The 26,176-nt window shown below is 47.2% G+C and overlaps 1 protein-coding gene across 3 annotated transcripts; it reads left to right on the forward strand.

The window, feature by feature from the left end:
* Positions 1–81: 81 nt before the first annotated feature.
* neurl4 (neuralized E3 ubiquitin protein ligase 4) lies at positions 82–25,010 on the forward strand. Of its 3 annotated transcripts, none has more exons than XM_056443464.1 (29): positions 82–246; positions 8,905–9,430; positions 9,518–9,577; positions 9,675–10,153; positions 10,720–10,831; positions 10,941–11,029; positions 11,121–11,193; positions 11,536–11,809; positions 12,247–12,428; positions 12,556–12,641; positions 12,729–12,891; positions 13,001–13,211; positions 13,344–13,420; positions 13,562–13,667; positions 13,882–14,051; positions 14,186–14,314; positions 14,950–15,095; positions 15,218–15,436; positions 17,506–17,604; positions 17,697–17,849; positions 17,952–18,119; positions 18,268–18,426; positions 18,823–19,002; positions 20,050–20,143; positions 21,008–21,115; positions 21,209–21,353; positions 21,925–22,037; positions 23,429–23,588; positions 23,665–25,010. In XM_056443464.1, the coding sequence occupies exons 1-29, from the start codon at positions 82–84 to the stop codon at positions 23,867–23,869; spliced, it is 4,851 nt and encodes a 1,616-aa protein (XP_056299439.1). In that variant the 3' UTR covers positions 23,870–25,010. The 3 variants fall into 3 exon arrangements, with proteins under 3 accessions (XP_056299439.1, XP_056299440.1, XP_056299441.1); XM_056443465.1 differs by having other exon boundaries at positions 14,953–15,095; XM_056443466.1 differs by having other exon boundaries at positions 13,589–13,667.
* Positions 25,011–26,176: the final 1,166 nt, after the last annotated feature.

A 26,176-nucleotide genomic window follows, 5' to 3' on the forward strand; every position in this document is an offset into this window, starting at 1 on the left:
ACAGTAATCTACCAGCTGCCATAACGTCAGCAACTGTCGCAAAACCCCCCGACTGTCGTGAATATTGGCCGCCCACTGAAGATGGCGGCGGAGCTGCATCCGCGGAGCGGAAAGCTGATCGGCCTGTCCAACTCGAACCGAACCGCCCAGCGCAACCAGCCAGTCCAAGAGTTCAACCACGGCCTGGTGCTGAGCAAGGAGCCGCTGAGGGACCGGGATGTCTTCACCGTCCGCATCGACAAAAAGGTAAATAACAACAGGCCCGGCGGCCGCTGCCGCTGCTCCCGAGCGGGGATGAGAGCAGCGGGAGTGCGGGAGCAGCGCTCGTCGGACGGGCCGGGGGTCTGCCGCTGCCCGCAGTGAGGGGCTTCTCCTCCCCGGGGCGGTTTCACGGGGCTCGACAGGCGGGCCCCGGGGTGTTACCCGCGGGCTGCATCACACGCACTGAGATTCGCCGGTGACGGACACCGCGCCGAGGAGTGAAGACGTCCTGACGCGCGGGTTCGTGAAGCGGAACCCGCGCGTCGCTCGGTACCGTCAGTTAGCTCACGAGCGGCTAGCGCGCGCGCAGCCCCGCGTTCGTGTGGAGGGAGCTTGTTGACGAGGACTTGCTGTTGTTTATCGGCCCGCTCGAGCTCAGCTTAGCTCGTTAACTTGTCGTCGGCTCTCTGGTGAGTTTTGTTTCGGGGGAGCGCGTGACAGACGGATTTTTTTTGGGGGGGGGATATGAGTGAACCTGAAGCTGCATTGCTGTCGGTTACCGGCGGTTAACGTTCAGACTGTCGGGTTCGCTTAGTAATGCGCGTGAGACAAACTGTGTACTGAAGTTGACATGTTTATTCGCCAGCTCACTCCGTATCTGACCCTCGCCCCACACCTTCACTCCCTCATCCTATTGGTCCACAGCCTACCAACATAGGTCTTCCTATTGGATAAACATACATGTCAATCAACTGTTATGCGTAACATTGAACAACACCACATCTTCCCTTTTAAGAACAGAGAATAAACTATTGTTTCCATCAGACCATTCGAACCCTGTAAGGAGAACAATGTTAGGCACTTTGGTGAGCATTGGAACTTGTATGAAACAAGTGCATTAATTAAACAACTGCAGTTCCCTGCATTCTCACATTGTAACATAAAGTGCTTTAACTAAACGTATTAGCTTCAACTAAGCTTTCACATAACCATGACACCCTAACACAACAATAACTCAACATATATTTCAGAGATTTCTTTCATTTCATTTCAATTCACAAGTTAAGCCTAGTGGGCTCAATGATGGCTCTCCCAGACCTAGTTCTGAGATTGGGAGTCTCTGCAGGTAACACTGGAGGTGTCACAGCAGGTGACATGGGAGCCTGCTCTGACATGTGCTGCTGTGGTGAAGTCCTCTCTTGTGTAGGCGCCTGTAGAGGTATCAGATGCAGGCGGTTGCGTCTCACCACTCCTTGAGGTAAATCCACCAAATAAGATCTTGGAGTAGAGTGGTTCTGGATCACAGTTCCAGACGTCTTGGCGTCGGTGACCCATACATGTTCTCCTGGTGACAAGACGCTGTGCATTTTTGCACGGTGACGCCTGTTATAGTGTGCAGCATCTGACATCCTCTTCTCCTTTTCCTTCTGAGCCAGTGCATGGCTGTCAGGCAGTGTAGGGTCCAGATGAGAGGGAACGGTTGGCACCGTGGTGCGTAAACGTCGGCCCATGAGAAGCTGAGCCGGGCTGTATCCGTTCTGAAGAGGAGTGGCTCTATAAGCGAGTAGAGCCAGGTAGGGGTCATCTGCCTTCTTTAGAAGGTTTTTCACCGTCTGAACCGCCCGTTCTGCTTCGCCGTTACTTTGCGGGAACCTCGGGCTGCTGGTGACATGTCTGAATCCGTATGCAGCTGCAAACAAGGCGAAGGCCTGTCCAGAAAACTGAGGTCCGTTATCTGACATCATTACCTCCGGGATGCCATGGCGAGCGAAGATTGACTTTAGATGCGTGACGATGTCGGTGGACCTGGTGTGAGATAAGAGTGCAATCTCAATATATCTCGAGAAATAGTCGACGACAAGTAAGTACGTCTTTCCAAACAGTTCAAAGAGGTCCGCCCCCAACTTCTGCCATGGTCGGTCAGGGAGCTCTGGGCATGAGCGGCTCATTGTGATTGTGTCTCTCTTGTATGCATGTTCTGCATTTGAGGACCATGTCGTTTATCTGCTGACCAAGTCCCGGCCACCATACAGCCTGGCGTGCGCGCGCTTTACATTTCACGACACCTTGGTGTCCTTCATGCAGCTTGGCTGGCACGTCGTTCCGCAGTGTTGCAGGTATTACCAGCCGTGAGTCTTTGAGGAGCAAACCGTCTTCCACTGTGAGTGTGGCTCGCTCTAGCCAGTAGTTTTTCAGCACTGATTCCTGTTTGACATGCGCTGGCCATCCTTCTCTGCACAGCGTCATGACCCGTGAGCAGACACTGTCAGCTTTGAGCTGCTCTTTCAGATTCCCTATGTATGAGGGGCTGGCAGGCAGATTTTCCATGATACAGTCCACATCTATGTTTGTGCTCTCCATCAGTTCGTTTTCATCTGGGGACACGCTCGCTTTCACAGGCGAGCGTGACAGTGTGTCTGCTGTCCAGAGGGACTTCCCTGGCACATGTATGATTGAATACGAGTAGCGCATGAGCCTCATTCTGAAGCGCTGAATTCTTGGCGGCAGAAGATCAAGTGCTTGGGCTCCAAGTAGGCTGAGAAGAGGCTTATGGTCGGTCTCCAGGATGAAATGCTTTCCCAGGAGGAAATCCCGGAACCGTTCACAGGCCCATGTGAGGCCTAGAGCCTCCTTTTCAACTTGTGCATAGCGTTGTTCAGTTGGAGAGAGTGACCGCGATGCATAAGCCACAGGACACCATTCACCGTCCACCTTCTGGAGAATAACGCCTCCCAAGCCATACGAAGATGCATCGGCTGATACTTTAGTGTCCCTGTTCGGGTCATACATGGCCAGCACTGGAGGAGAAGCAAGTGCCTCCTTCAGCTCCTTAAACGCCATTGCCTGGTCCGTGCCCCACACCCAGCAGTTCTTTTTCGAGAGGAGGTCGCGGAGTGCTTTGTCCTTTTCGGCCAGCTGAGGAATGAATTTTCCCAGCTGGTTGACCATGCCGAGAAAACTCCTCATCTCACTCACATTTGTGGGCTCCTTCATCTCCCTGATAGCCTCCGTCTTCTTCGGATCGGGCCGGATGCCCGTGATTGAGATGATGTGGCCATCTCGCTCTTGGAGATGTCACACTTTTCCACATTCAGGGTGATGCCTGCTTTCTCTACTCTTTGTAGCACAGCATGGAGTCGAGTGTCGTGCTCATCTTGGTCCCGTCCCCACACTAGTAAGTCATCGATGTGGCAGACCACACCCTCCAACCCCTCTATGACTTCCGCCATCATGCACTGAAAGTGTTCGGGTGCTGAGTTGATGCCGAAGGGAAGGCGGTTAAAGTGGAACCGCCCGAAGGGTGTTATGAATGTGGTGTACATGACTGACTCTTCGGCTAAGGGGATCTGCCAGAACCCCATGTTAGCATCCAATTTACTGAACACTTTTGCTCCGGCAAGCATTCCGAGGGACTGATCCACAGACGGCAGAATGTACTTTTCACGGCACACATACTCATTCAGGCCAGTATAATCCACACACAGTCTCAGACGTGGACTGTTTTTCTTTGGTACGACCACCATACCGGCACACCAGTCTGTTGGCTCCTCCACGCGGCTGATGACGCCCAGCTTTTCCATTCGCTGGAGCTCTTCCTTGACTTTCCCCACCAGCGGCAGTGGAATTCTCCTAGGGGTTTTCAGTGAGAAAGGCACAGCATTTGGTTGAAGTTTTATGTGATATGCCCGTTTCACCTCACCTAGCCCACTGCACAGTCTAGGGTACGTCGACTTGAGAGTGTTCAAATCTATGCTGGCAACACGTTTGAGCAGGCCAAGGGCTGTAATGGCTGGAAATCCGAGCAAGGGCGTGCTCAGATTTTTGACCACGTAAACCTTCTGCATGGTCCGTTTGACTCCACTCCTCAGCTGCAGTCTGGCGAATCCCGACACCTCCAGCGGCATCCGTCCCGGACCAAGCAAAGGTCTCTCTGCTTTCTGGAGAACAGGCTGCCGTGTACCGGAAAATATGCGGTTCATATCAGTCTGTGACACAGCAGTGACATCCGCTCCGGTGTCGAGTTTGAACCTGATTGTGGTGTTCCTTATTCCTATGTTAGCGGTCCATGCAGCTTTGTCGGACGTCACAGAACCCAGGAAGAAACTTTCATCCTCCTCCTCCGTCTCAATACCGTCCACGTTTTCGCCTGCACGACAGACACGCTGAAAGTGTCCTTTCTTTCCACATGAGTGACACTTTGCATCGTTGGCAGGGCACTCATGTCTAGGGTGAGGTGAGCCACCACATTTGTAGCACTGGGAGCTATGTGTGTATTTACTCTGGCTGCTGAAGTGTGTCTTTGCTCCATCACTTTTGTATGTGTTAAACTTGGGCTTCTCTTTTTGCTTTCTGCCTTCAAACACTCTGTCCACAGTGGCTGCATCCATCTGCACTACACTACTGGCATCACTCCTCAGTGTGTTTTGTTGCTTTTTTATCTCCTCTGATTGTCTTGCCATGTTAAGGGCTTTTCCCAGGTCTAAATCCTTCTCCATCTGCATGCGTTCGGAGAGCCTTGCATCAGCCAGTCCCACTACAATCCTATCTCTGATTAGCTCGTCATGCAATGTCCCATAATTGCAGTGTTCCGCTAATGCGTGTAAGGCAGTTACAAAAACGTCCACTGTTTCATTTGCCTCCTGTTTGCGCATGTTAAAACACGCGCGCTCATATACAATGTTCTTTCTAACAATGAAGAAAGACTCAAATCCGTCTCTCACTTTTGCGTATACTTGCTGGTCTGGAGCGCTTAGTTTTAAGCCTCTCAAGACGTCATCTGCGTCATCTCCCATGCAGTATATCAAGGTGTTCACCTGGTTGACTTCGGAGCTTGCTGACAGGTTGCTTGCCTGACGGAATCTCTCAAATCTCCGAATCCATTTTGTCCAGTCGTTCGGCTTGGAAAAATCAAAGGGCTCCGGTGGCTGGATGTTAAACGTAGCGCTGGGTGTGTTAGCCGCCATGCTGATGTTAGCTGCCTCCCCGTCCTGCTCGTTATCACTCATCAAACTTCACCGAACTCTTCTTCCGAACTTTGACCGACGTCCCTACATTAGTACAACTGTTACATATCCTGCTTTAGCTACACAGCACTTCTGACACCATGTCGAGTTCGCTTAGTAATGCGCGTGAGACAAACTGTGTACTGAAGTTGACATGTTTATTCGCCAGCTCACTCCGTATCTGACCCTCGCCCCCCACATTCACTCCCCCATCCTATTGGTCCACAGCCTACCAACATAGGTCTTCCTATTGGATAAACATACATGTCAATCAACTGTTATGCGTAACATTGAACAACACCACACAGACTGCCATGTTGCTCTCCACTGGCGTCTTGACACAAACAGACCTCAGACCTGCTGGTGGAGCCTAATGCACGAGGAGTTTGACCACTAAAAGGTACAACTCATTAATCCCTCGCCTGCTATCTGTAAACACTCTCTCTTCCTCTCCTACTGAGGGGACTTGTTCTTTCTTGTAGCTCATGTGTCAAGTATGGGAACCAAGTGGAGTGGGAACCAAGTGGAGTGCACCTTTCTTCCTCTACAGTAGAGTGGGAACCAAGTAGAGTTGGAACTAAGTGGAGTGCACCTTTCTTCTTATATTGTAGAGTGGGCACCAAGTAGAGTGGGAACGAAGTAGAGTGCACCTTTCTTCCTCTACTGTAGAGTGGGAACCAAGTAGAGTGGGAACCAAGTAGAGTGGACCTTTCTTCCTCTACCGTAGAGTGGGCACCAAGTAGAGTGGGCACCAAGTAGAGTGGGCACCAAGTAGAGTGGGCACCAAGTAGAGTGGGAACCAAGTAGAGTGGGAACCAAGTAGAGTGGGAACCAAGTAGAGTGGGAACCAAGTAGAGTGGGAACCAAGTAGAGTGCACCTTTCTTCCTCTACTGTAGAGTGGGAACCAAGTAGAGTGGACCTTTCTTCCTCTACTGTCCTCCAGTTCCAGATAGAGGGCGTCCTCTCTCCAGCGAACAACGACATCAATTGTTTTAGAGCTTCTGTCTTCGACCATCTGTTATTGATCGCATTGTCTTTCACCAATCCGTAAATGCACCGGTAGTTCACTGTTAATACTCTTCGGTTATCAAAACAACATCTTTTTTTCTGTAAAGGATCTCATAACCTAAAACCTAAACATGCATACCTTGTTTTTAAAGTTTGCTTTTCACACGACCGTCTCTGCTGTTCAGTATGACGTTGTTGATGTGATTTTAAAAAGAGCAAATTCAATTCTTCCACACATCCTTCTTTCATTACCGTCAAATAGCTTTCATAACACTTGGACATAAGTGCTTATCTATCTATGTCACTGCCGTGCTGCTCCTGTGACTCAGGCCTCTCCATCTTGTGCACAGTGTTTACATGTTGTCTGTTATCAGTGGAGGAGAGCTCGTCTGTGGTAATGGATTTCGCCTCTGCAGTCTGCAACCCTACTGGAGTTTGTCAACAACATATTGTGGAATATTGTATGAGTCAAATGTGTATTTATAATTGGAGATGTTCTATTGTAGCTTATATCACCAAACTATGAGTCACAGCTGATTACAGCTCTTCATAGACTACTTTGATAGTAATTTAACTACTTTAATAGTAGTTTAATAGTTTTATTGACAACATTACCTATGACTATATGTTTCAATTGATAAAATGGCAGGTTGATTAAAAATGAAAATAATTCAGGGTGAATACATATCCACGTAATCTCAATATTTTGTATGGTCGCTGTTAAAATGTCAATTTATTCTAAAGATTTCGCCGCTTCTTGTGATAATTGTCCCTGAACAGAGTGCAGCTGCTAACCGTGTCTCGCTGTGTTGGCGCTCAGCGCAGCTTTTCTCAGGCTCTGCTTTGGATGCAATTAATTTTTAATCTTTTCAAAAGCTGTCCAGTGGTGACAGAGAGAGTGAGAACGAGAGAGAGATTTAGAGAGCGACTTAGAGAGAGAGACTGAGAGGCAGACACCGACAGGCTGCTGTTACGTAAGCGAGCGAGGAGATGTCTGTCTCCTCCACACAGCGACCCGTTCGGGCCGAGTTACTACTAAATCTGTTAACCCAGATCCGCAGTCTTTCCGTAGCACACTGCCTTACATCGCACCTGCCTCAGAGCAGAGGGAGACGCCACGGGGTGCAGACGACGGAGGAGAGGAGGAGATTTACATCATGCTTCATCTTCAAAATGATTTTTCCGCGCAGGAAATCTTTCATTATTCCTTGGCACGGACGTGAGCTGCAGAGAGATGTCCCGGGGGGGGGGGGTGGCGTCGTCACGGCTTCAATGTTACGCTCAAGGTCACGTCGTCGGGGAGGATTTCTGCCGACTTTGACTGGCGGCCCGCGGAGGAACAGAAAAGGAGACCGGCTGACGAAAGTCTACCGATGACTTCTGACTCGATTCTCTTTCTTTGAGGAAACGAAACCGCATGGCTTTTCGTCGGACGGTCTCCGAGGGCTGAGGGGGAGGGAGGAGGGGGATGAAATGTCTCCCGGCGAGACCGTGAATCTCCACCAGCTGCGCCGCCTCTGCGCCGCGGCTGACACGGCGCTCCGTCGCCCACATCATGGAGGCGAAACGCACGAGGAATAGATCGATAAAGTATCGCGTAGTCGTGAGCCGATGCAGAGTTTTGTGTCTCGGGGGAATAGATTCCCGCGCGACACGAGTCCAATATCACACGAAGAAGGCGGAAGGAGTTTTGCGTTTGTTTCGTGGCGTGAGTCCTCGGAAGGGGAAGCTCGCGGAGGTAACGCTTCGAGTGCGCCGCATTGTTTCAGTCACGACTCGGTGGAAAGCCGAATAAAACACGATAAAGGAGATCGGACCGCCGTCTGGCAACTCAAGCAGCTGAGCAATTATAATTATCTCGTGGTGTGACACGAGAATTCATTCAATCAAAAAGGAGGAAAAAAATGGGCAGAATCTGCACATTTGGATGAACGCTTCCAAAAATGTAAAATTTAAAAATGAAAGAACGGCTTGACTTTTCAGGTGTTTTGTCCGGTGACGACCCGACAGAGGATGAGGTCATCATGAGGATCACACCGATTACAGTCTCCATACACTTGCATTATGACCCCAAATGATCCTCTATGTTGTCCTTAAATCCGGTCTCCTGCACCCGGTCTACATATAGCACGACGCTCCACGGCCTTTCTGCATCAATATGTATCGGACGTCTAATTTTGGAAGTTGGGTGCTGAGAGATGAGAAGTGAATTAGATTGACCCAGAGTGCTGTGTTTTAAAAATATGTTGTATTGCGATGAAATAATCATGATATTTGCATAGTGCTCGACATACGTAGACTTTGCACACACCGCTTGGGGTCTGCTCCTCGTGTGTCACTGTGTGTTCTGACTGTCCTGCTTTATTTTCTAAGGACTGCTCCCTGAGCGACGCACTGACAGGAAGACTTCAAATAACGAGATGGATCATACAACAAGGCACGCTTTGTTTGCCATAGATATCTACCGGCCGTTTTTAGCCCAGTCGTCACTCTTCTCACATCACAGCTGACATTTGAGTCCTTTTTGTGACGACTTATTGTTTAAGTTTCATGTCTTTTTAAAAAAAAGTATCATGCATCATTACAAATTGAACACAAACTTCAAGTGTCGGTAACTTGGGAAGGCCGCGACCCGTCAAGATTTGTGATGTATTCGAGACGGACGGATGTTCATCGGCTCTTTCCCCTCAGGTGAACTCGTGGAGCGGCTCCATTGAGATCGGTGTCACGGCGCTGGACCCCACCGCGCTGGACTTTCCCAGCAGCGCCACGGGCCTGAAGGGCGGCTCCTGGATCGTGTCGGGCTGCTCGGTGCTGCGCGACGGCCGCTCTGTCCTGGAGGAGTACGGCCGCGACCTGGACCAGCTGGCCGAGGGCGACCGCGTGGGCATCCAGCGCAGCGCCCGCGGGGAGCTCCACCTCTGGGTGAACGGGCAGGACTGCGGCACGGCCGCCAACGGCCTGCCGCCCAAGCTCTGGGCGGTGGTGGACCTGTACGGCAAGTGCACGCAGGTGACGGTGGTGAGCTGCGAGCCGCCGCCGGCCTCCACGGAGAAAGAGACGATAGAGCAGGACGAGGAGGTGGATGAGGACGACAAAGAGGAGGAGGAGGATGTGGAGGAGGAGGACGTGGTGGTGTGTGGGGATCGGGAGGATGGGGGGATCACGGCACTGATGAATGACGCAGCTATAAATGGAATGATCAATGGAGATGAAGGTAGGGGGACTTTTTGATCTGTTTTTTTCTTTTTCTCCAACGGATTATCTGTGATTTGTTATTTCCATCCGTTTGACCTCTTCACAGCGCCTGAGCTGAGCTGCAGCAGACCAGACAAGTTCCCCAACAACCTGGAGCCGGACACGGGTACGAACATCCTTCCATCACCGGTTGATGGACCTCGTGTGACGTGACCAGCAGTGATGACCTCCTCTTCTCTCTCTCCCTCTCTCTTTCTCTCCAGTTCTAACGGAGCACCAGCTCTTTGACGTGTTCAACAACGCAATAGTATCTTGTTATCGCTCGGAGGACGAGGGCGGAGGGGAAGAAGGCGGAGGCGGTGGAGGAGCAGGCGGCGGCGTAGGAGAAGGAGGAGCAGGAGGAAATTCCGGTTCCGACTCCTCTTCCAGAATCGACAGGGGCAGTGGAGGAGGTGCAGTCAACAGCGACGGTGGATCAGGGACAACAGCAGAAAGTGGAGGAGGAGGAGGAGGAGGAGGCAGCGGAAATACGAACAGCCCCGCTGGCAACGGAGGGGTCGGGCTGGCGGCGGTGCCGGGCGCCATGACCACCAACGACGCGCTGCTGTTCCACGAGAAATGCGGCACACTGATCAAACTGAGCAACAACAACAAGACGGCGGAGCGGAGGAGACCGCTGGACGAGTTCAATAACGGTGTGGTGATGACCAACCGGCCGCTCCGACACAACGAGATGTTTGAGGTGTTTACAATCACACGACTCAGTGCTGTGATGTTTGTTTGTGCACAGAATAATGTTGTGATGGCTGACGAGCGATCACTGACTTATATATATATATATGAGCTACAACTTTAGAGATTGATAATTTGACATTCAGAAGTAAAGTTTCAAATAAGATCCTTTATCAATCTCTTAGTATTTTTTTTATTGACTGATCAATAGTAATATTAGTTTTATAATAATATTATCGGTAAAAAGGCCCATCACAATTTTCCAGAATCTATTTTTGTGATTTAGAGGCACCACTAGAAGGCAATTACACGCATGTATTCATATATTTGAGGAGAGTTGCTGGTCATAAGCTGGCAAAGACAAAGAATACAACAAGTTAAATATCAGGAGATTTTATTGACAAAAAAATATAGAAAGCAGTATATTGTTGCGGTATAAACACCGTATGTTCAGAACATAAGGCGTTCATGTCTCTGGGCTCGAGGCGGAACAGAGAAGCGTTTCACTTGATGAATAAGGAAGAAGAAGAAAAAACTCCAAGAAAAGTGTAAATGTGTTTCTGTTCATATCTTCAGATCCGCATCGATAAGCTGGTGGACAAGTGGTCCGGCTCGATAGAGATCGGTGTGACCACACACAACCCCAACAACCTGGACTATCCTGCAACTATGACCAATCTGCGCTCAGGTAACACTCACACACACACACACACACACACACACACACACACACACAGACACGAAACACACTGTATCAAACGAAGCGGCTCATTGTGAAATGAATTGTCTGATGTTAGGTACAATCATGATGAGTGGCTGTGGGATACTAACCAACGGCAAAGGAACCCGCAGGGAATACTGTGAATTCAGCCTGGACGAACTTCAGGTTCGTACCGACGCACACACCCGCCGCCGGCCGCCGAGTGGGACTGTGTGTGTGTTTCTAATCTCCGTGACCTGCTATCCTCCACTTTCAGGAGGGAGACCACATCGGGTTGATGCGCAAAGCCAGCGGAGCGCTCCATTTCTACATCAATGGCATCGACCAAGGTGAGGCACACCGAGGCGCTCTGTGTCGGGTGGGGGCTGGAAGTGGTGATGGTTATAAATGAGGGATTGAGAAACACAGCCGACCAGCTCAGAGGATAAAGATGTGATCTTTAGATCCCCGTTAGCTAGTTATCCCCTGATGCTTCGCATAATTAAGAATCTGCCAGAAAAATAGCCAGAATTAATGATTTGACTGCGACGTCAGCGAGGCGTTTAAGATTAAGCCTGAAGAAGTCCTACCTTTTTTATAAGTATGTCATCAATATGTACAAACACAAGTTGGACACCCTGGGGGTTTCAGTACCTCGGTTTGCACCTCTACCCTCTCGGCCTCTCCCCCAGGTGTCGCTGCAGCCCAGACCCCCGACGTGGTCTACGGCGTGGTCGACCTCTACGGCATGGCGGTCAAAGTCACCATCGTGCACAACCACAACCACACCGAACGCCTCCGACGCAATAACGCCATCATGAGGGCGTTGTCTCCGGACGTCGGCCGGCCCAGGCCGGCTCTTACCCTCACTCCGGACTCGGAGGGGCCCGACCGGCTGCTCTTCCATCCCAACTGTGGCCAGAAGGCCGCCGTCATCAGCGACGGCCGGACAGCGCTGCGGCCGCAGTGAGTCACAGGCCTTCTTATTCTCGACTTGTTTGCGTGACGAATCCTTTATGATGCGTTTCAGCCTGAAACCTTTTAACGGGAGCTTTTTTTGAGGATTAATGGCATCTTCTGTCACCAACCTCTGTACGTACAACTGGGTACATCATGACGCAGTCTTAGAGGTTTAATAATAGTATAATATGAAGGTAAATGTTCCTTGTCTGAGAATCATATTTCTATTTGTGGAAAGTTTCAAAAGGTTTGGGAAATACCTGCAAATTACAAAAACTCTTCAGCTTTAGAGCTCTATGATCTATTGGTATGTTTTGCAAGTAAATATCCGTGTGAAAGAAATACGATGTTTACAATGGAGGATGTGTAGAGTCCTCTACATGCAACACTTTGAACATACTCCGGGGTAAACTCCTAAATTAAAAAATAAACTGCTCTCACAGTGCGACGGATGACTTCAACCACGGCGTGGTGCTGAGCAGCCGGCCGCTGCGCTCCAACGAGGTGTTCCAGGTCCGTATCGATAAGATGGTGGACAAGTGGGCGGGGTCCATCGAGATCGGCGTCACCACACACAACCCCGCCCACCTGCAGCTGCCCTCCACCATGACCAACCTGCGCTCGGGTAACATACAGTTTGCTTTTGTTCCCGATGAAAGGTGGATGATGATAAAAGTCACGCAACTGGATGTCTCCTTAAGAGTTGCCATGGCAACACACAGCATTTTCACTGCGTTATTATTGTTCCTCAGGCACGTGGATGATGACGGGTAACGGCGTGATGCACAACGGAACGACGATCCTGGACGAGTACGGACACAACCTGGACCGGCTCAAGGCGAGTCCCGTTTGTCTTTTTACGACTCGCCCTCCTTCCTCCTCCCACGATCTGTTTAACCCTTTCCCCTCCCGGCTCCTCCTGCAGGCCGGTGATACGGTCGGCGTGGTGCGAAAAGAGGACGGCAGCCTCCACTTCTTTGTAAACGGCGTGGCCCAGGGCCCCGCGGCCTGGAACGTCCCCCCCAGTGTGTACGCCGTGGTGGACCTCTACGGCCAGGCTGCTCAAGCCACCATCATGGACGACATCGGTGAGCGCTGCAACCTTTTGACCTCCGAACATTCAAAGATACTGAATAAGTGAAAGTTTTCACGAGAGACGACATGAACTTTTATCCAATTCCCTTTTTTCTTTGTTAGTGGACCTATTGCCTCTCGCAGAGGACAGCTCAGAGGGCCCCACGGTCACGTCCCCCGGGAGCCCCTCCTCGGTGGGAGGGGCCACCGCAGCCAACGACCTGCGTTTCCACCACCTGCACGGCAGTAACGCCGTCATCACCAACGGGGGGCGCACCGCTCTGCGTCAGAACTGCCGCAGCGAGTTCAACGACGCCATCGTCATTTCCAACCGGTGAGGAAGCAAATGACTCTGAATGTTTGCAGATCGTCACACCTGAAGTTCATAATCACACGTTTCTCGCACAACAAATGCTAAATTCAGATCATTTGTTGTGAAGGATCTAAACCTGTTGCCTCCTTGCAGGTGCCTTCGGGATGGAGAGCTCTTCGAAATCATTATTCAGAAGATGGTGGACCGCTGGTCGGGTTCAATTGAAGCAGGTGAAATGTTTCTGTTATTGATTCAAAAATTCATACCTGAACACGATAAATGTCAAAAATTCTATAAATGAAAAGCTGTTGTCTGTTCTCTAACCTCTCTCTCCCTTTTTTGTAAATATATTTCATGTGTAATCACCACAGATTTTCTCCTCCCCCCTCTGTGTCCAGGAGTGACAGCCATCAAGCCCGATGAGCTTGATTTTCCCAACACTATGACTGATATCGATTATGACACTTGGATGCTGAGGTAGAATATGTTGAAATGGACATATACAAAAAAAAAAGATAATAACAGAAGAACTTAATCGAAATAAATGACTCGATAAATATATATCTGCCCCACATAAGTCCAGCGAGCAAATGTTGCAGCAATTATAAAGTAACATAAATAAATAACATGTTTGTGGATGTTCAGATCAATAATTCCAAAGTTTTTGCCGTCCTCATCCTTTCTTCCGCAGTGGCACTGCCGTCATGCAAGATGGCAACACAATGCGCAACAACTACGGTTGTGACCTGGACTCCCTGACCACGGGCTCTCGTATTGGTATGATGCGCTCAGCCAGCGGAGACCTCCACTATTACATTAACGGTGTGGATCAAGGCGTCGCCTGCACCGGCCTGCCTCCAGGTAAAACCAGCAGGAGGATCTGGACCGTACTGCAGCGACATGGTGGAAATACTGCTGGTACCAGTGAGGAGTGTTGGTTTCACATGTCGACCTAATACTTCATCCATCTCTCTCTCTCGCTCTCTCTCTCTCAGAGGTGTACGCTGTGATCGACCTGTATGGTCAGTGTGTCCAGGTGTCCATCACCAGCTCCTCAGGCCCGCTGGATAACAGCCTGTGTGCCAGCAACATCACTGAGAAGAGCTTCCCCATCCAGTCGCCAGGTAAACATCCGGCTCCTCAGGCCGCCTGCTGAGCCTTGAAGAGCATCACAAAATAATGACGGATCATTTTCAGATCCGAAACTTTAAAATTATCTGTAAAATACAATAATAATTAGTTATTTTTAAAATCTTTCATGGAATTTCCCAAAATGCTTTTGTATAAATGTGTTTTTTTGTTCAAAAGTAAATCAAAAGAAAAAGAGATTAAAATAATATAAAACTAGAATGGGCACTCGGTAGAGCGCATACCTTCGCATATCACAAGATTGGGCATTGCATTATGAACATTTTGGCATTAGTTGCATGCCAATTGGAAAAAAATTGACCGTGCTATGGTAAAAAGAAGATTTTTACCTTTTCATGACCTTGACCTTTGACCCGATCGATCCCAAAATCTAATCAAATGGTCCCCGGATAATAACCAATCATACCACCAAATTTCATGCGATTCGGTTTAATACTTTTTGTGTTATGCGAGTAACACGCATACAAATAAATTAATTAATTAATAAATACACGGTGATCAAAACATAACCTTCCGCATTTTCAATGCGAAAGTAATAATAAGAATACAAAATATCAGTTGTCCTCAAAGCCTCTTCTCCATGTTTCTTCTCTCCTGCATGTTTGGGTAGTAGCTGGCGTCGCCCATCGACTCCACAGTAAACACGGCAAGAATGTGGTCCTGCTCGGCGACGGCTGCCAGGCCGTGCGAGTCGGAGGTTACGCCCACGGCATTATGTTCAGCGCCAAGGAGCTCAAAGCCGACGAGCTGTTTGAGGTAAACGACGGCTTCAGAGAGACGCTCTGAAGACGCTCCCTTCCCCGTCATTTATAACAAATGATCCACCCTTCCTCCTCCTCACGTCTGCATGTATCTCACGTCTCCTCTGCCCTCTGCAGGTGAGGATTGACGAGGTGGCTGAGCAGTGGTGCGGTTCGCTGCACATCGGCCTGACCACGCTGGCCCCTCCGGAGCTGCCGGCCTGCCCGCTGTCGGGCCTCTCCCCCTCCCTCCCGCAGCTGCGCACCAAGGTCACCTGGCTGCTCTGCGGCTCTGAGGTCCGTCGCAACGGCGTGCTGCAGCGCCAGAACTACGGCTGTTCACTGGACCGTCTGACGGTGAGCTGCATCTCAGATGGATTGGAGGTCACGCGAAAGACCTTTAAAACCCTCCACGGTCTCTTCTCCGGCTGTGTGAAAGCCCAGATTTAAGGATGTTAAGAGAGCTTTATTTATTTCCGTTTTCATTTTAAACTATTGCCAAAGCACACGGTTAACGGTTCCTTTACAAAACTGCTATTGCAGTGTCCTGATGCAAATAAGGACAAACACAAGCAGCCACAGGAGGAAAACCCACAGCGCCGGCCATGCAATGCATTCATGTTGCTAATGCAATGCACGCTTTTCATTCAGTTTTTTTCTTTAGATTAGATTAGTTTCAACTTTATTGTCATTACACATGTACAAGTACAGAGCAACAACGATGCAGTTGGCATCTATCTAAGTGCAACAGAAAGTCATAATAAAATAAATATATAATATATAACATAAAATATATAATATATAATATATATATATGTTTTCTGGGTTAAACTATTTTACTTTATTTACATCCACGTATGAATTCTTAATTTGTGGAGAGACGTCGGAGTGAAGGGTCAGTGCTGCACAGAGGCATGAGCAGCTAGAGGCTCGCTGCCTGGGAAGTGAACTGGCAACTCTCCAGCTCCTTCCAGAACAAACTCCGTCTCTGACTTGAACACAAGCCAAGTCTCTACCCAGTGAAACGTGGTCAACAGTTATTCAACAGTCGAGTCAACAAAGGGTGTAGATTGTGTTGTGATTACAGTGGAAGATCTATATATATATATATATATACACACACTACCGTTCAAAAGTTTGGGGTCATCCAGACAATTTCGTGTCTTCCATGAAAACTCACTTTTATTTATCAAATGAATTGAAAATTGAATAGAAAATATAGTCAAGACATTGACAAGGTTAGAAATAATGATTCATATTTGAAGTATTAATTTTGTTCTTCAAACTTCAAGCTCAAAGGAAGGCCAGTTGTATAGCTTATATCACCAGCATAACTGTTTTCAGCTGTGCTAACATAATTGCACAAGGGTATTCTAATCAGACATTAGTCTTCTAATGCGATTAGCAAACACAATGTACCATTAGAACACTGGAGTGATAGTTGATGGAAATGGGCCTCTATACACCTATGGAGATATTTCATTAGAAACCAGACACTTCCACCTAGAATAATCATTTACCACATTAACAATGTAGAGAGTGTATTTCTGATTAATGTTATCTTTATTGAAAAAACAGTGCTTTTCTTTGAAAAATAAAGACATTTCTAAGTGACCCCAAACTTTTGAACGGCAGTGTATATTAATTTTTATATATATATACAGGACTGTCTCAGAAAATTAGAATATTGTGATGAAGTTCTTTATTTTCTGTAATGCAATTAAAAAAACAAAAATGTCATGCATTCTGGATTCATTACAAATCAACTGAAATATTGCAAGCCTTTTATTCTGATTTATTGCTGATTATGGTTTACAGCTTAAGAAAACTCTAAAATCCTATCTCATAGAATTTTAATATTTCCTCAGACCAAGTATAAAAAGATTTATAACAGCTGAGTGTTTGTCAAGGCTCAGGAAACCCTGCAGGGTTTCTGAGTTAATTAGACAATTCAAGTGATTTGTTTAATACCCTACTAGTATACTTTTTCATGATATTCTAATATTTAGAGATAGGATATTTGAGTTTTCTTAAGCTGTAAGCCATAATCAGCAATATTAAAAGAATAAAAGGCTTGCAATATTTCAGTTGATTTGTAATGAATCCAGAATGCATGACATTTTTGTTTTTTTAATTGCATTACAGAAAATAAAGAACTTCATCACAATATTCTAATTTTCTGAGACAGTCCTGTATATGCCATTCTGTGGTCACCAGATAATGTAGATTATACACAATTAGATTAGGAACAGGTCATTCATTTAGTTTGATGTACAGATTGAGGTATTTGTTTTTCTTTTTGTGTGCCGTTCTCCTGACGCGAGTTGAGCGTGAGAACAAAGTTGAGAAGTAGTCGGTCACCGGTAGTTTATACCTGCACCTTCAGCGGGCTCGTAGAACTCAACCAGAACATCACGGTTTCTTAGGTCGGGAACCGCGTGGGTGTGAAGAGGTGCAGTGACGACACCATGCACATCTTCATCGACGGGGAAGACATGGGACCTGCAGCGACTGCATTAGCCAAGGTACACACACACACACACACACACACACACACACACACACACCTCTACAGGGACACAGCTACCATTCAGCGCCTCTCTCCGGCTCCCTGCAGAATGTTTACGCCGTGTTGGACCTGTACGGGCGGGTCACGGCGGTGTCCATCGTGAGCTCCTCGCCGACGGAGGACACGGAGAGCGTGAAGGCGCCGCCGTTCTCCTCAGACAGCTGCAGCGAAGGAGAGGAGGACAGCACCCCCGTCACAGAGGTAGGCGCGCCCGCCTGTCCGTCAAGAGGACCCGTCATGCGCCGCATCATCGAATTCCCCGAGAAACTCGAGCCCCTCCGTGTCGCCTCTCACGGCCTCCAGGTGGAGACGGAGCCGTGCCCGTCGGTGCCGACCGGGATGGTGTTCTTGGAGAACCACGGCAAGAACATCCAGCTGTCCAACCGGCACCTGACGGCAGCCAGAGTGTCCAGCTACAACCAGGGCCTGCTGGTCACCGCCCAGCCGCTGGCTCGCCTGCAGCTGTTCCAGGTAACTGTGTGTGGCGTCCAGGTGACGCGGTCGTGACGCTATATAACCGTTTAATGTATACAGAATACGACCACGCGGTATTTTTAGGCGGCGACTGTTCCAGTCTATCAACGGGATCCATTTACTTTCTTTTTTTGGGGGTCACCAGTTTCAAATCGACCGTCTGAACCCGTCGTGGACGTCGTCGCTGTCGTTGGGGGTCATCGGTCACTCGCCCGACCGCCTCAACTTCCCCTCCACGGCGTGTTGTCTGAAACGCTCCGCCTGGCTTCTGCAGAGAGACTCTGTCTTCCACAACTCCCTCAAGGTACACACACACACACACACACACACACACACACACACACACTTCAGCTCACTCGTGTGACTAACAAGAAATAAATGTGATTTCAAAAGGAAACTTAAGGCAGCAATAATCAGAAAGGAAATTATAGTAGATTAGGTTATTATTTTAGATATTTAGGTATTATTATTTTACTTTTCATGTAAATGTTGTTTTCTCAGTGTTTTTGTGATAATTGATCATGCTGTACCGCATTTTATGTATTTGTATTGTATTGTAATGTTTTTTTTGCCTGGACCCCAGGAAGAATAGTCTCCACTACGGTGTAGACTAATGGGGATCCTTAATAAACTAAACTAAACTCGTCTGTCACGTGTTCTCTGGTTGTGTCTCACACTCATCCCTCTGTTCCCTCCTCAGATATGTGAGAACTATGGTCCCAACCTGGACACCTGTCCAGAGGGGACGGTGTTGGGTCTGCTGGTGGACGCCAACAGTTGTCTCCACCTCTACGTCAACGGCATGGACCAGGGTGTAGCGGTGCAGGACATTCCTTCACCCTGCTACCCCTTCATAGACTTGTATGGCCAGTGTGAACAGGTCAGAACTACACTCACACACTCACACACACACACACACTCAATCACACTCACACACTCACTCTCACACACACTCACACTCTCTCAGTCACATTCACTCTCTCTCACACACACACACACTCTCACTCATACTCACTCACTCACACTCTCATACTCACTCACACACACTCAATCAAACTCACACACACTCACTCTCACACACACTCACACTCTCTCAGTCACATTCACTCTCTCTCTCACACACACACACTCTCACTCACACACACTCACACACACTCACACTCTCTCAGTCACATTCACTCTCACTCACACACTCGCACTCTGAAGCAGTCGGGTTGATGTTGGATGTTTCCACCTGACTTTAATGAATTATCTCAAATGAAATGTTCCTAAATGTGTCCTGGTGATTGACTGATCGGCTAATAATAATTTCAGCGTCACTCTAAACTTAACCAGAAAATGATGTGAGAATAAATGTTGTCATCATGCCTGCCATGATGACAACACTCACTCACACACACTCACTCTCACACACACTCACTCACTCACTCTCTCATACTCAATCACACACACTCAAACTCACACACACTCACTCACACTCAATCACACTCACACACACTCACTCTCACACACTCACACTCACGTTCACTCTCTCACACACACACTCTCACTCACACATTCACTCACACACACACTGACTCACTCACTCTCTGATACTCACTCACACACACTCAATCAAACTCACACACACTCACTCACACACACACACACACTCTCACTCACACACTCACTCTAACACACACTCACTCAATCACACACAAACTCACTCACTTACAAACACACACACACACTCTCACACTCACTCACTCACACTCTGAAGCAGTCGGGTTGATGTTGGATATTTCCGCCTGATGACTTTAATGAATTATCTCAAATGAAATGTTCCTAAATGTGTCCTGGTGATTGACTGATCGGCTAATAATAATTTCAGCGTCACTCTAAACTTAACCCGAAAATGATGTGCGAATAAATGTTGTCATCATGGCAGGTTACTATAGTAACGGACAGCGTGCCAGCTGTGGGTGGCGAGAGCGGTGAGACCCGTTGTCAGGGCGACATGGAGAAGGCGGACATGGTTGACGGTAAGAAGCGTCTGGGTTCTGTTTTGTTGACGGCTGTGGTCAGACGCCACGTGGTTCCAGTTGTCCGTCCGTTCGATTCCCTTGGAAACATCTCATGAAATCGATTGTCTACCAGTTACAATCAATTACATTTTGATGGTTAAAGGTCACAGAAAGGTCACGGTGAGGTCACCGTGACCTCACGCCAGGCACATTCTCATGAAAGTGTCCCAAAAACATTAATTAGTCAGAAAAATGTTTTATATAAATTTTTTAAATAAAAGCACTAGCATAGTAGCAAACAAGTCATTTAAAAAAAGTCAGAATAGATTTATAATAGTTTTATCTCATAAACAAAAGCTTAGTATGCTATAAAAAGTCATAGAATAGTTTATTAACAATGTAATCAAAGGAAAATGTTGTAAAAAAGTAATCGTAGAATTTGTCAAGAAAGGCAAAGTGTAAAATGCCATAAACAAGTTATAGTCTCATATTTCTTAAGGAATTTAAGAAAAGAAGTCACGGTATAATGTACCATGAAAGATAAGTCATGAAATAGCACGGTGTGCCTGTAGCGGCAATAATATCAGAAATGATAATATCAGATTGATTACGACTAATGATAATCATCATTGGGAAAAAGAGAATGATAATAGAAGCAATAATAGAAAGAAACATAGATTAATAATAGAAGCAGTGTGTGTGTGTCAGTGTGTGTGGAGCAGGAACACAGATCAAAGTCATGCTAATTATGACAAGTTCACACAAATGTCTCCTATGATAAAATAATAAAGTGATCACATGTCTGTCCGTCTAACCGTCTGTCTGACCGCCTGTCTGTCTGACCGCCTGTCTGTCTGACCTTTCTCCTTTTTCTCCGTGCAGGAATCAAAGAGAGTGTGTGCTGGACGCCGCCTCCAGAGGTCAACCCCAACAAGACGTGTGAATACCAGGCCCTGTGCTCGCGCTTCAAGGACCTGCTCACTTTGCCAGGTGAGTTTGACCTTTCCGCCGCGACCTTTGACTCGGCTCTAGAACCATGTGACGCTCACGACCGCTGCCCCCCCCCCCCCCCCCGCTCATAAGATGGATATTTTAACGAGGACGCCAAGTACAACCTTTGCTACTGCGAGTCGTGCCACAAGCTCCGGGGCGACGAGGCGTACTACAAGAGAGGAGAACCGCCGCGGGACTACGCCCTGCCCTTCGGCTGGTGCCGCTTCGCCCTCAGGTGAGAGGACGGTTCCTCGCTCGCGTCTCAAACTACCGAGTATCTCAGAGATAAACATGTGTTTGTGTCTCTTAATGTTATTATGACAGTGATCTGTTCCACTGAGTTACAATGTGATGGATCAAGCTCTATTCAGTAAAAATAAGTTACATTATACTGTTGTCACGATACGTGAAATGTAAATTTGGTTAGAGACTTGAATAAACAGATATTTTCACAGCAATATCAAAGATTAGAGATGAATCATGACCCGTTTCTAACTTCCTAACGAGCTCTAAGCAGCTTCTAATATACCAATAAAATGAGTTATGTCAAGATTAAAACATTTTTTCAATCAAAGCAAATATTTAAATATCAAATGTAGTTCCTTATAACCTTTTTGTGTTTTTTAATGGAAATAACCACTGTGGATGACTGACGGAAAAGGATCATATTTCTAATTCATGGGTTTTTCATTTGGGACGAGTTAAACATCTCAACTACCTGCAGGCTGTGTATCTGATAATCTGTAACTAGCATGTACAGCGGCGCTGTCATATCCACATCTCTATAAGCCACGTGTCCTCTGCAGGATCAAGCCCCACTGCGAGGCTTCTAATGCGCTGAAGAAGTGGCACATCGCGTACCACGGCACCACCGTGGGAGCCCTGCGGCGCACGCTGGACCACAGCGAGCTGCTGTCTGGTAGGAGAGCCACCGCTTCATGACATGACATTTAGCTGATGCTTTCATCCAAATGACTTACAATCCTGTTACGTTCAGACACCGTAGACACGGCTACAGGGAGCAATTCAGGGTTAAGTGTCTTAATCAAGGACGCATCAACCAGGGTGGGGATTGAACCACCAACCCCCTGATTGAAGGACAGACTTGCTAACCACTGTGTACATAAATACACACACGCATATTGATATATATACACACATACATGTATATGCACACACAAAACTACATATATGCATACATGTACATACACACATACATAAGTATATATACATTCATATATATACAGGACTGTCTCAGAAAATTAGAATATTGTGATAAAGTTCTTTATTTTCTGTAATGCAATTAAAAAAACAAAAATGTCATGCATTCTGGATTCATTACAAATCAACTGAAATATTGCAAGCCTTTTATTCTTTTAATATTGCTGATTATGGCTTACAGCTTAAGAAAACTCTAAAATCCTATCTCATAAAATTTTAATATTTCCTCAGACCAAGTAAAAAAAAGATTTATAACAGCTGAGTGTTTGTCAAGGCTCAGGAAACCCTTGCAGGTGTTTCGAGTTAATTAGACAATTCAAGTGATTTGTTTAATACCCTACTAGTATACTTTTTCATGATATTCTAATATTTAGAGATAGGATATTTTAGTTTTCTTAAGCTGTAAGCCATAATCAGCAATATTAAAAGAATAAAAGGCTTGCAATATTTCAGTTGATTTGTAATGAATCCAGAATGCATGACATTTTTGTTTTTTTAATTGCATTACAGAAAATAAAGAACTTCATCACAATATTCTAATTTTCTGAGACAGTCCTGTATATATATTCATACATATGCACACACATAAGTATATATCTATATATACATTCATATATATATATACATATATGTGGCACGCTGGATATTTTAAGTGCAAATATTGTTGTCAGAATTGTTATTGTATTATAGTGTGTTAGTATCTTGCCCCCATCATCCTTATTTTCTTGGTATCATTTTAAACACTGTGTGAATTTAAAACTCACCTGCTTTCACCTGAAGTAGCTGCAGGGCGATACATGTGTTCACCAGTAGGGGGCGGTAGCGGGTTTTGCCATGACTGGCGCCGATGGTCGAGGCGCCCATGAAGCAGATATCCGTCCCGTCTCACTTCCACATTAAACTGCGGCGCTCGCGAGGTTCACCCTCGCCGCGGGTTAAATGCGAGCGATTTAAAAAAAAAAGTGAAAGTACTGAAATGGAGCCGCGCAGGATTTAAAGTAGAACGCGTGCTTTTCATGTCGCGTTCAGGGGCCGCACTAAATGTGAGAAACGGGGGTCTTTACGCTGGACGTGGTTTTGTCGTCGCAGGGACGTCCTCCATCTTCTCGGTGTCCCCGGTGAAGGCCGAGGGGCCGAGCGGCTACAGCGAGCCGGAGGAGAACAGCGGCCCCGGCAGGGAGGCCCCCAGAGTGCGGCTCTCCCCCACCATGCGCTACTCCGGCATGGAGGTGTTCGCCCCCAAAGTGCAGTAAGTCCTCCGTCTGCGGCGCCACAGTGGGGAGGCGGGGGCACCACCCTGACGGCTCTCCTTCTCCTCCACGCAGGTTTCGGGACCCCCGTTCTCACCGCAGCCACCACGCCCAGGTGGGGTTCCAGGTGTGCGTGCGTCCGGGCTCCTACAAGGCGGGGCCGCAGACTCTGGGCCACAGCGAGCCCCTGGACCCTCGCTTCAGCAACTCCGAGATCGAATGGGTCACGAAGGAGCAGGGCGGCACGCTGCTCTACGGACTGCTGGTCCGGGTCGAGTGACGGGGGCGGCGAGGGAGGCATTCGGGTGGAGGCGCGGGGGGCGTGGCGCTCCTCGGACTTTCAATAAACTGACAACCAAATCCAACGCCTGCCTTGAGAGAGAGACTCCTCTGGAATCCTTCCGTTGAACCGCGGATTGTCGACGATTCAGCATTCATGATCTTTATTTGTTGTTTTTGTTTTGCTCTTGGACTCTTTTAAAGGCCGGGGGCGACGGCGGTTTCAAAGAAGGACGGACACTGCCTGCACTTTATGTTTTGGACACTCGTGGGCGATTTTTAAACTAACTTCTCATCGACTCGACGCGTTTGGTTCATTCGCTCCATCTCGGGTTTGTTTTCTCTTTGCCGCATTTTTAGTTTTAGTTTTCATTCTTCCCAACATGTTTTCTTTCACGCACACAGCTAATGTTTCTTCATCTAATGTTTCTTTATCTACTCTTTCTTTATCTTTTGGCACTTATTTTCTGACTCATCACCTGGTCAGTGTTTTTTAATTTGGGAGGAGCTGTCCTCTGCCAACCTGCACGGTAACGGACTGTCGCCTAAAAAAAGACTGAAATGTGGGTAAAAAAGAAATATATAGATGTATATATATATATAAGTGACAATGTTTTCACAAACATGTAACAAACAAAGACACTTGAATCTGAGGATGAACCCGAGAGTGTCTTGTGATTGTGACTTCATTAGTTGGGGGAAGATTTTTTTTAAACTGGAGGAAGAAAAAAAAAAAATGTTTACACGTATGTTGTTTTTCTTTGCGTCGCCACATCAGCGGTTTTGGCTACTTTATCGGTCCCGGTGAGAGTCTGTTGTTGCCAGGCAACCATCTTGTCAAATGGAAAACACTCACAGGCTTTGAACTGGAAGGTTTGGGAATCTAAAGGCCGCGTTGAGCTCGTTAGTTACACCCGAGAAGACGAGATGTGAGAAGAATAAGACGGGTGATGCTTTTAGACGTGTTGGGTTTTGATACAGTGAAAAGGGGGAAAACGGAGGAGTTAAACACAGTTTTCATTTTTATTTTTTTAAAGAAATGAGCTCATTCACATCCAGGAAGTGGATATCCCATAATGTTGAACTTGTAAGATGTGGTCAAGCGAGCTGGCGCCAAAACGGGTGAAGTGGTTTCCCCGTCATCGTTTACTCGGACTCGCTCCCGCGTTCGGCATCGGCCCGCGGCCCCCAGCCGGTGTTTACACGTGAATGGTATTCGTCGTGGCGCTTCGGTTCCTTTTACGTCAACGAGCAGCAGTGATTTTTCATCTGGCCAACATCTGGTTCCTACGAGGGTTTTAATTTCATCCCCGAAAAACATCCTAATGATTGATAGTATGTGAATAGCTTTCCAAAGCGTCTCTTTCTCACACGTCTCAGTTCTGGTGCCAATTTGATGACCTGACCCCTCCCCTCCCCCACTTACAGTTTTGATGAGTCCAACTCAAATACTGATACTGAAGAAGCTCAGTCGCCTTCGGAGAGCAGCTGGTTTTTTTGGCAGAAGGAAAAACTTCCAATCAAAGAAATGTGAAAGATGTGATTATCTGGGTTGTTTACGGCCCGGTGCTGCTTTGTACAATTTTATTTGTATTGTGTTCTTAATTCTTTTTTGTTTTCTGTATGTTGCGTTGTACAGGCTGTTACATAAAAAAAAAAAAAAGAATCATATCTTCCTGATTTATAAATAATAATAATAAACTGACAGACAGTATGCACAGAAGGAGGTGACGGTGTGTTTGTGATTCGGGGTCAAACTGAAAGACGACCCACCGGTGAGTTTGGTTTAATTTGTTGATTTGGAGTAAGAACATAATTCTGGTTTCTGAGAAGTTATTGTAATGTGGCATAATTACTCATTGAGGAACATTTCATGTTTTCTTTGAGCTTTTTACTGAAGTGCCTGAACATTAAAAAGTTAATATATATATATTTAGATATTTAATGATTGGATTCAATCTATTGTCATTGCACAGAGTACAGGTGCACAGGCAACAACATGTATTCTCTGCATTTAACCCATCCTCAGTCATGAAGGAGCAGTGGGCTGCAGTGATGCGCCCGGGGAGCAACTGGGGGTTCAGTGCCTTGCTCATGGACACTTCGACTTGCAACTAATGGGGAGAGCGGGGATCGAACCGATGACCTTGGGGGACGACCCCCTTACCCCACTGAGCGACAGATGTATATATGAATAAGTATATATATACATTTATACATATGTATAAATATTTATACATACATACAAATGCACACATAAGTACATATATACATATGTGGCACCCTGCATATTTAAAGTGCAAATATT

This window comes from Pseudoliparis swirei, chromosome 21 (genome assembly GCF_029220125.1).
Source record: "Pseudoliparis swirei isolate HS2019 ecotype Mariana Trench chromosome 21, NWPU_hadal_v1, whole genome shotgun sequence".
NCBI classification, from domain to species: domain Eukaryota; kingdom Metazoa; phylum Chordata; class Actinopteri; order Perciformes; family Liparidae; genus Pseudoliparis; species Pseudoliparis swirei.

Excerpts from the sequence above, each read along its gene's own strand:
- neurl4 (XM_056443464.1), top strand. The coding sequence starts at position 82 with ATGGCGGCGGAGCTGCATCCGCGGAGCGGAAAGCTGATCGGCCTGTCC. Across the intron at positions 247-8,904 it reads CCGTCCGCATCGACAAAAAG|GTGAACTCGTGGAGCGGCTC; the intron begins GTAAATAACAAC and ends CTTTCCCCTCAG. Across the intron at positions 13,212-13,343 it reads GCCATCGTCATTTCCAACCG|GTGCCTTCGGGATGGAGAGC; the intron begins GTGAGGAAGCAA and ends GCCTCCTTGCAG.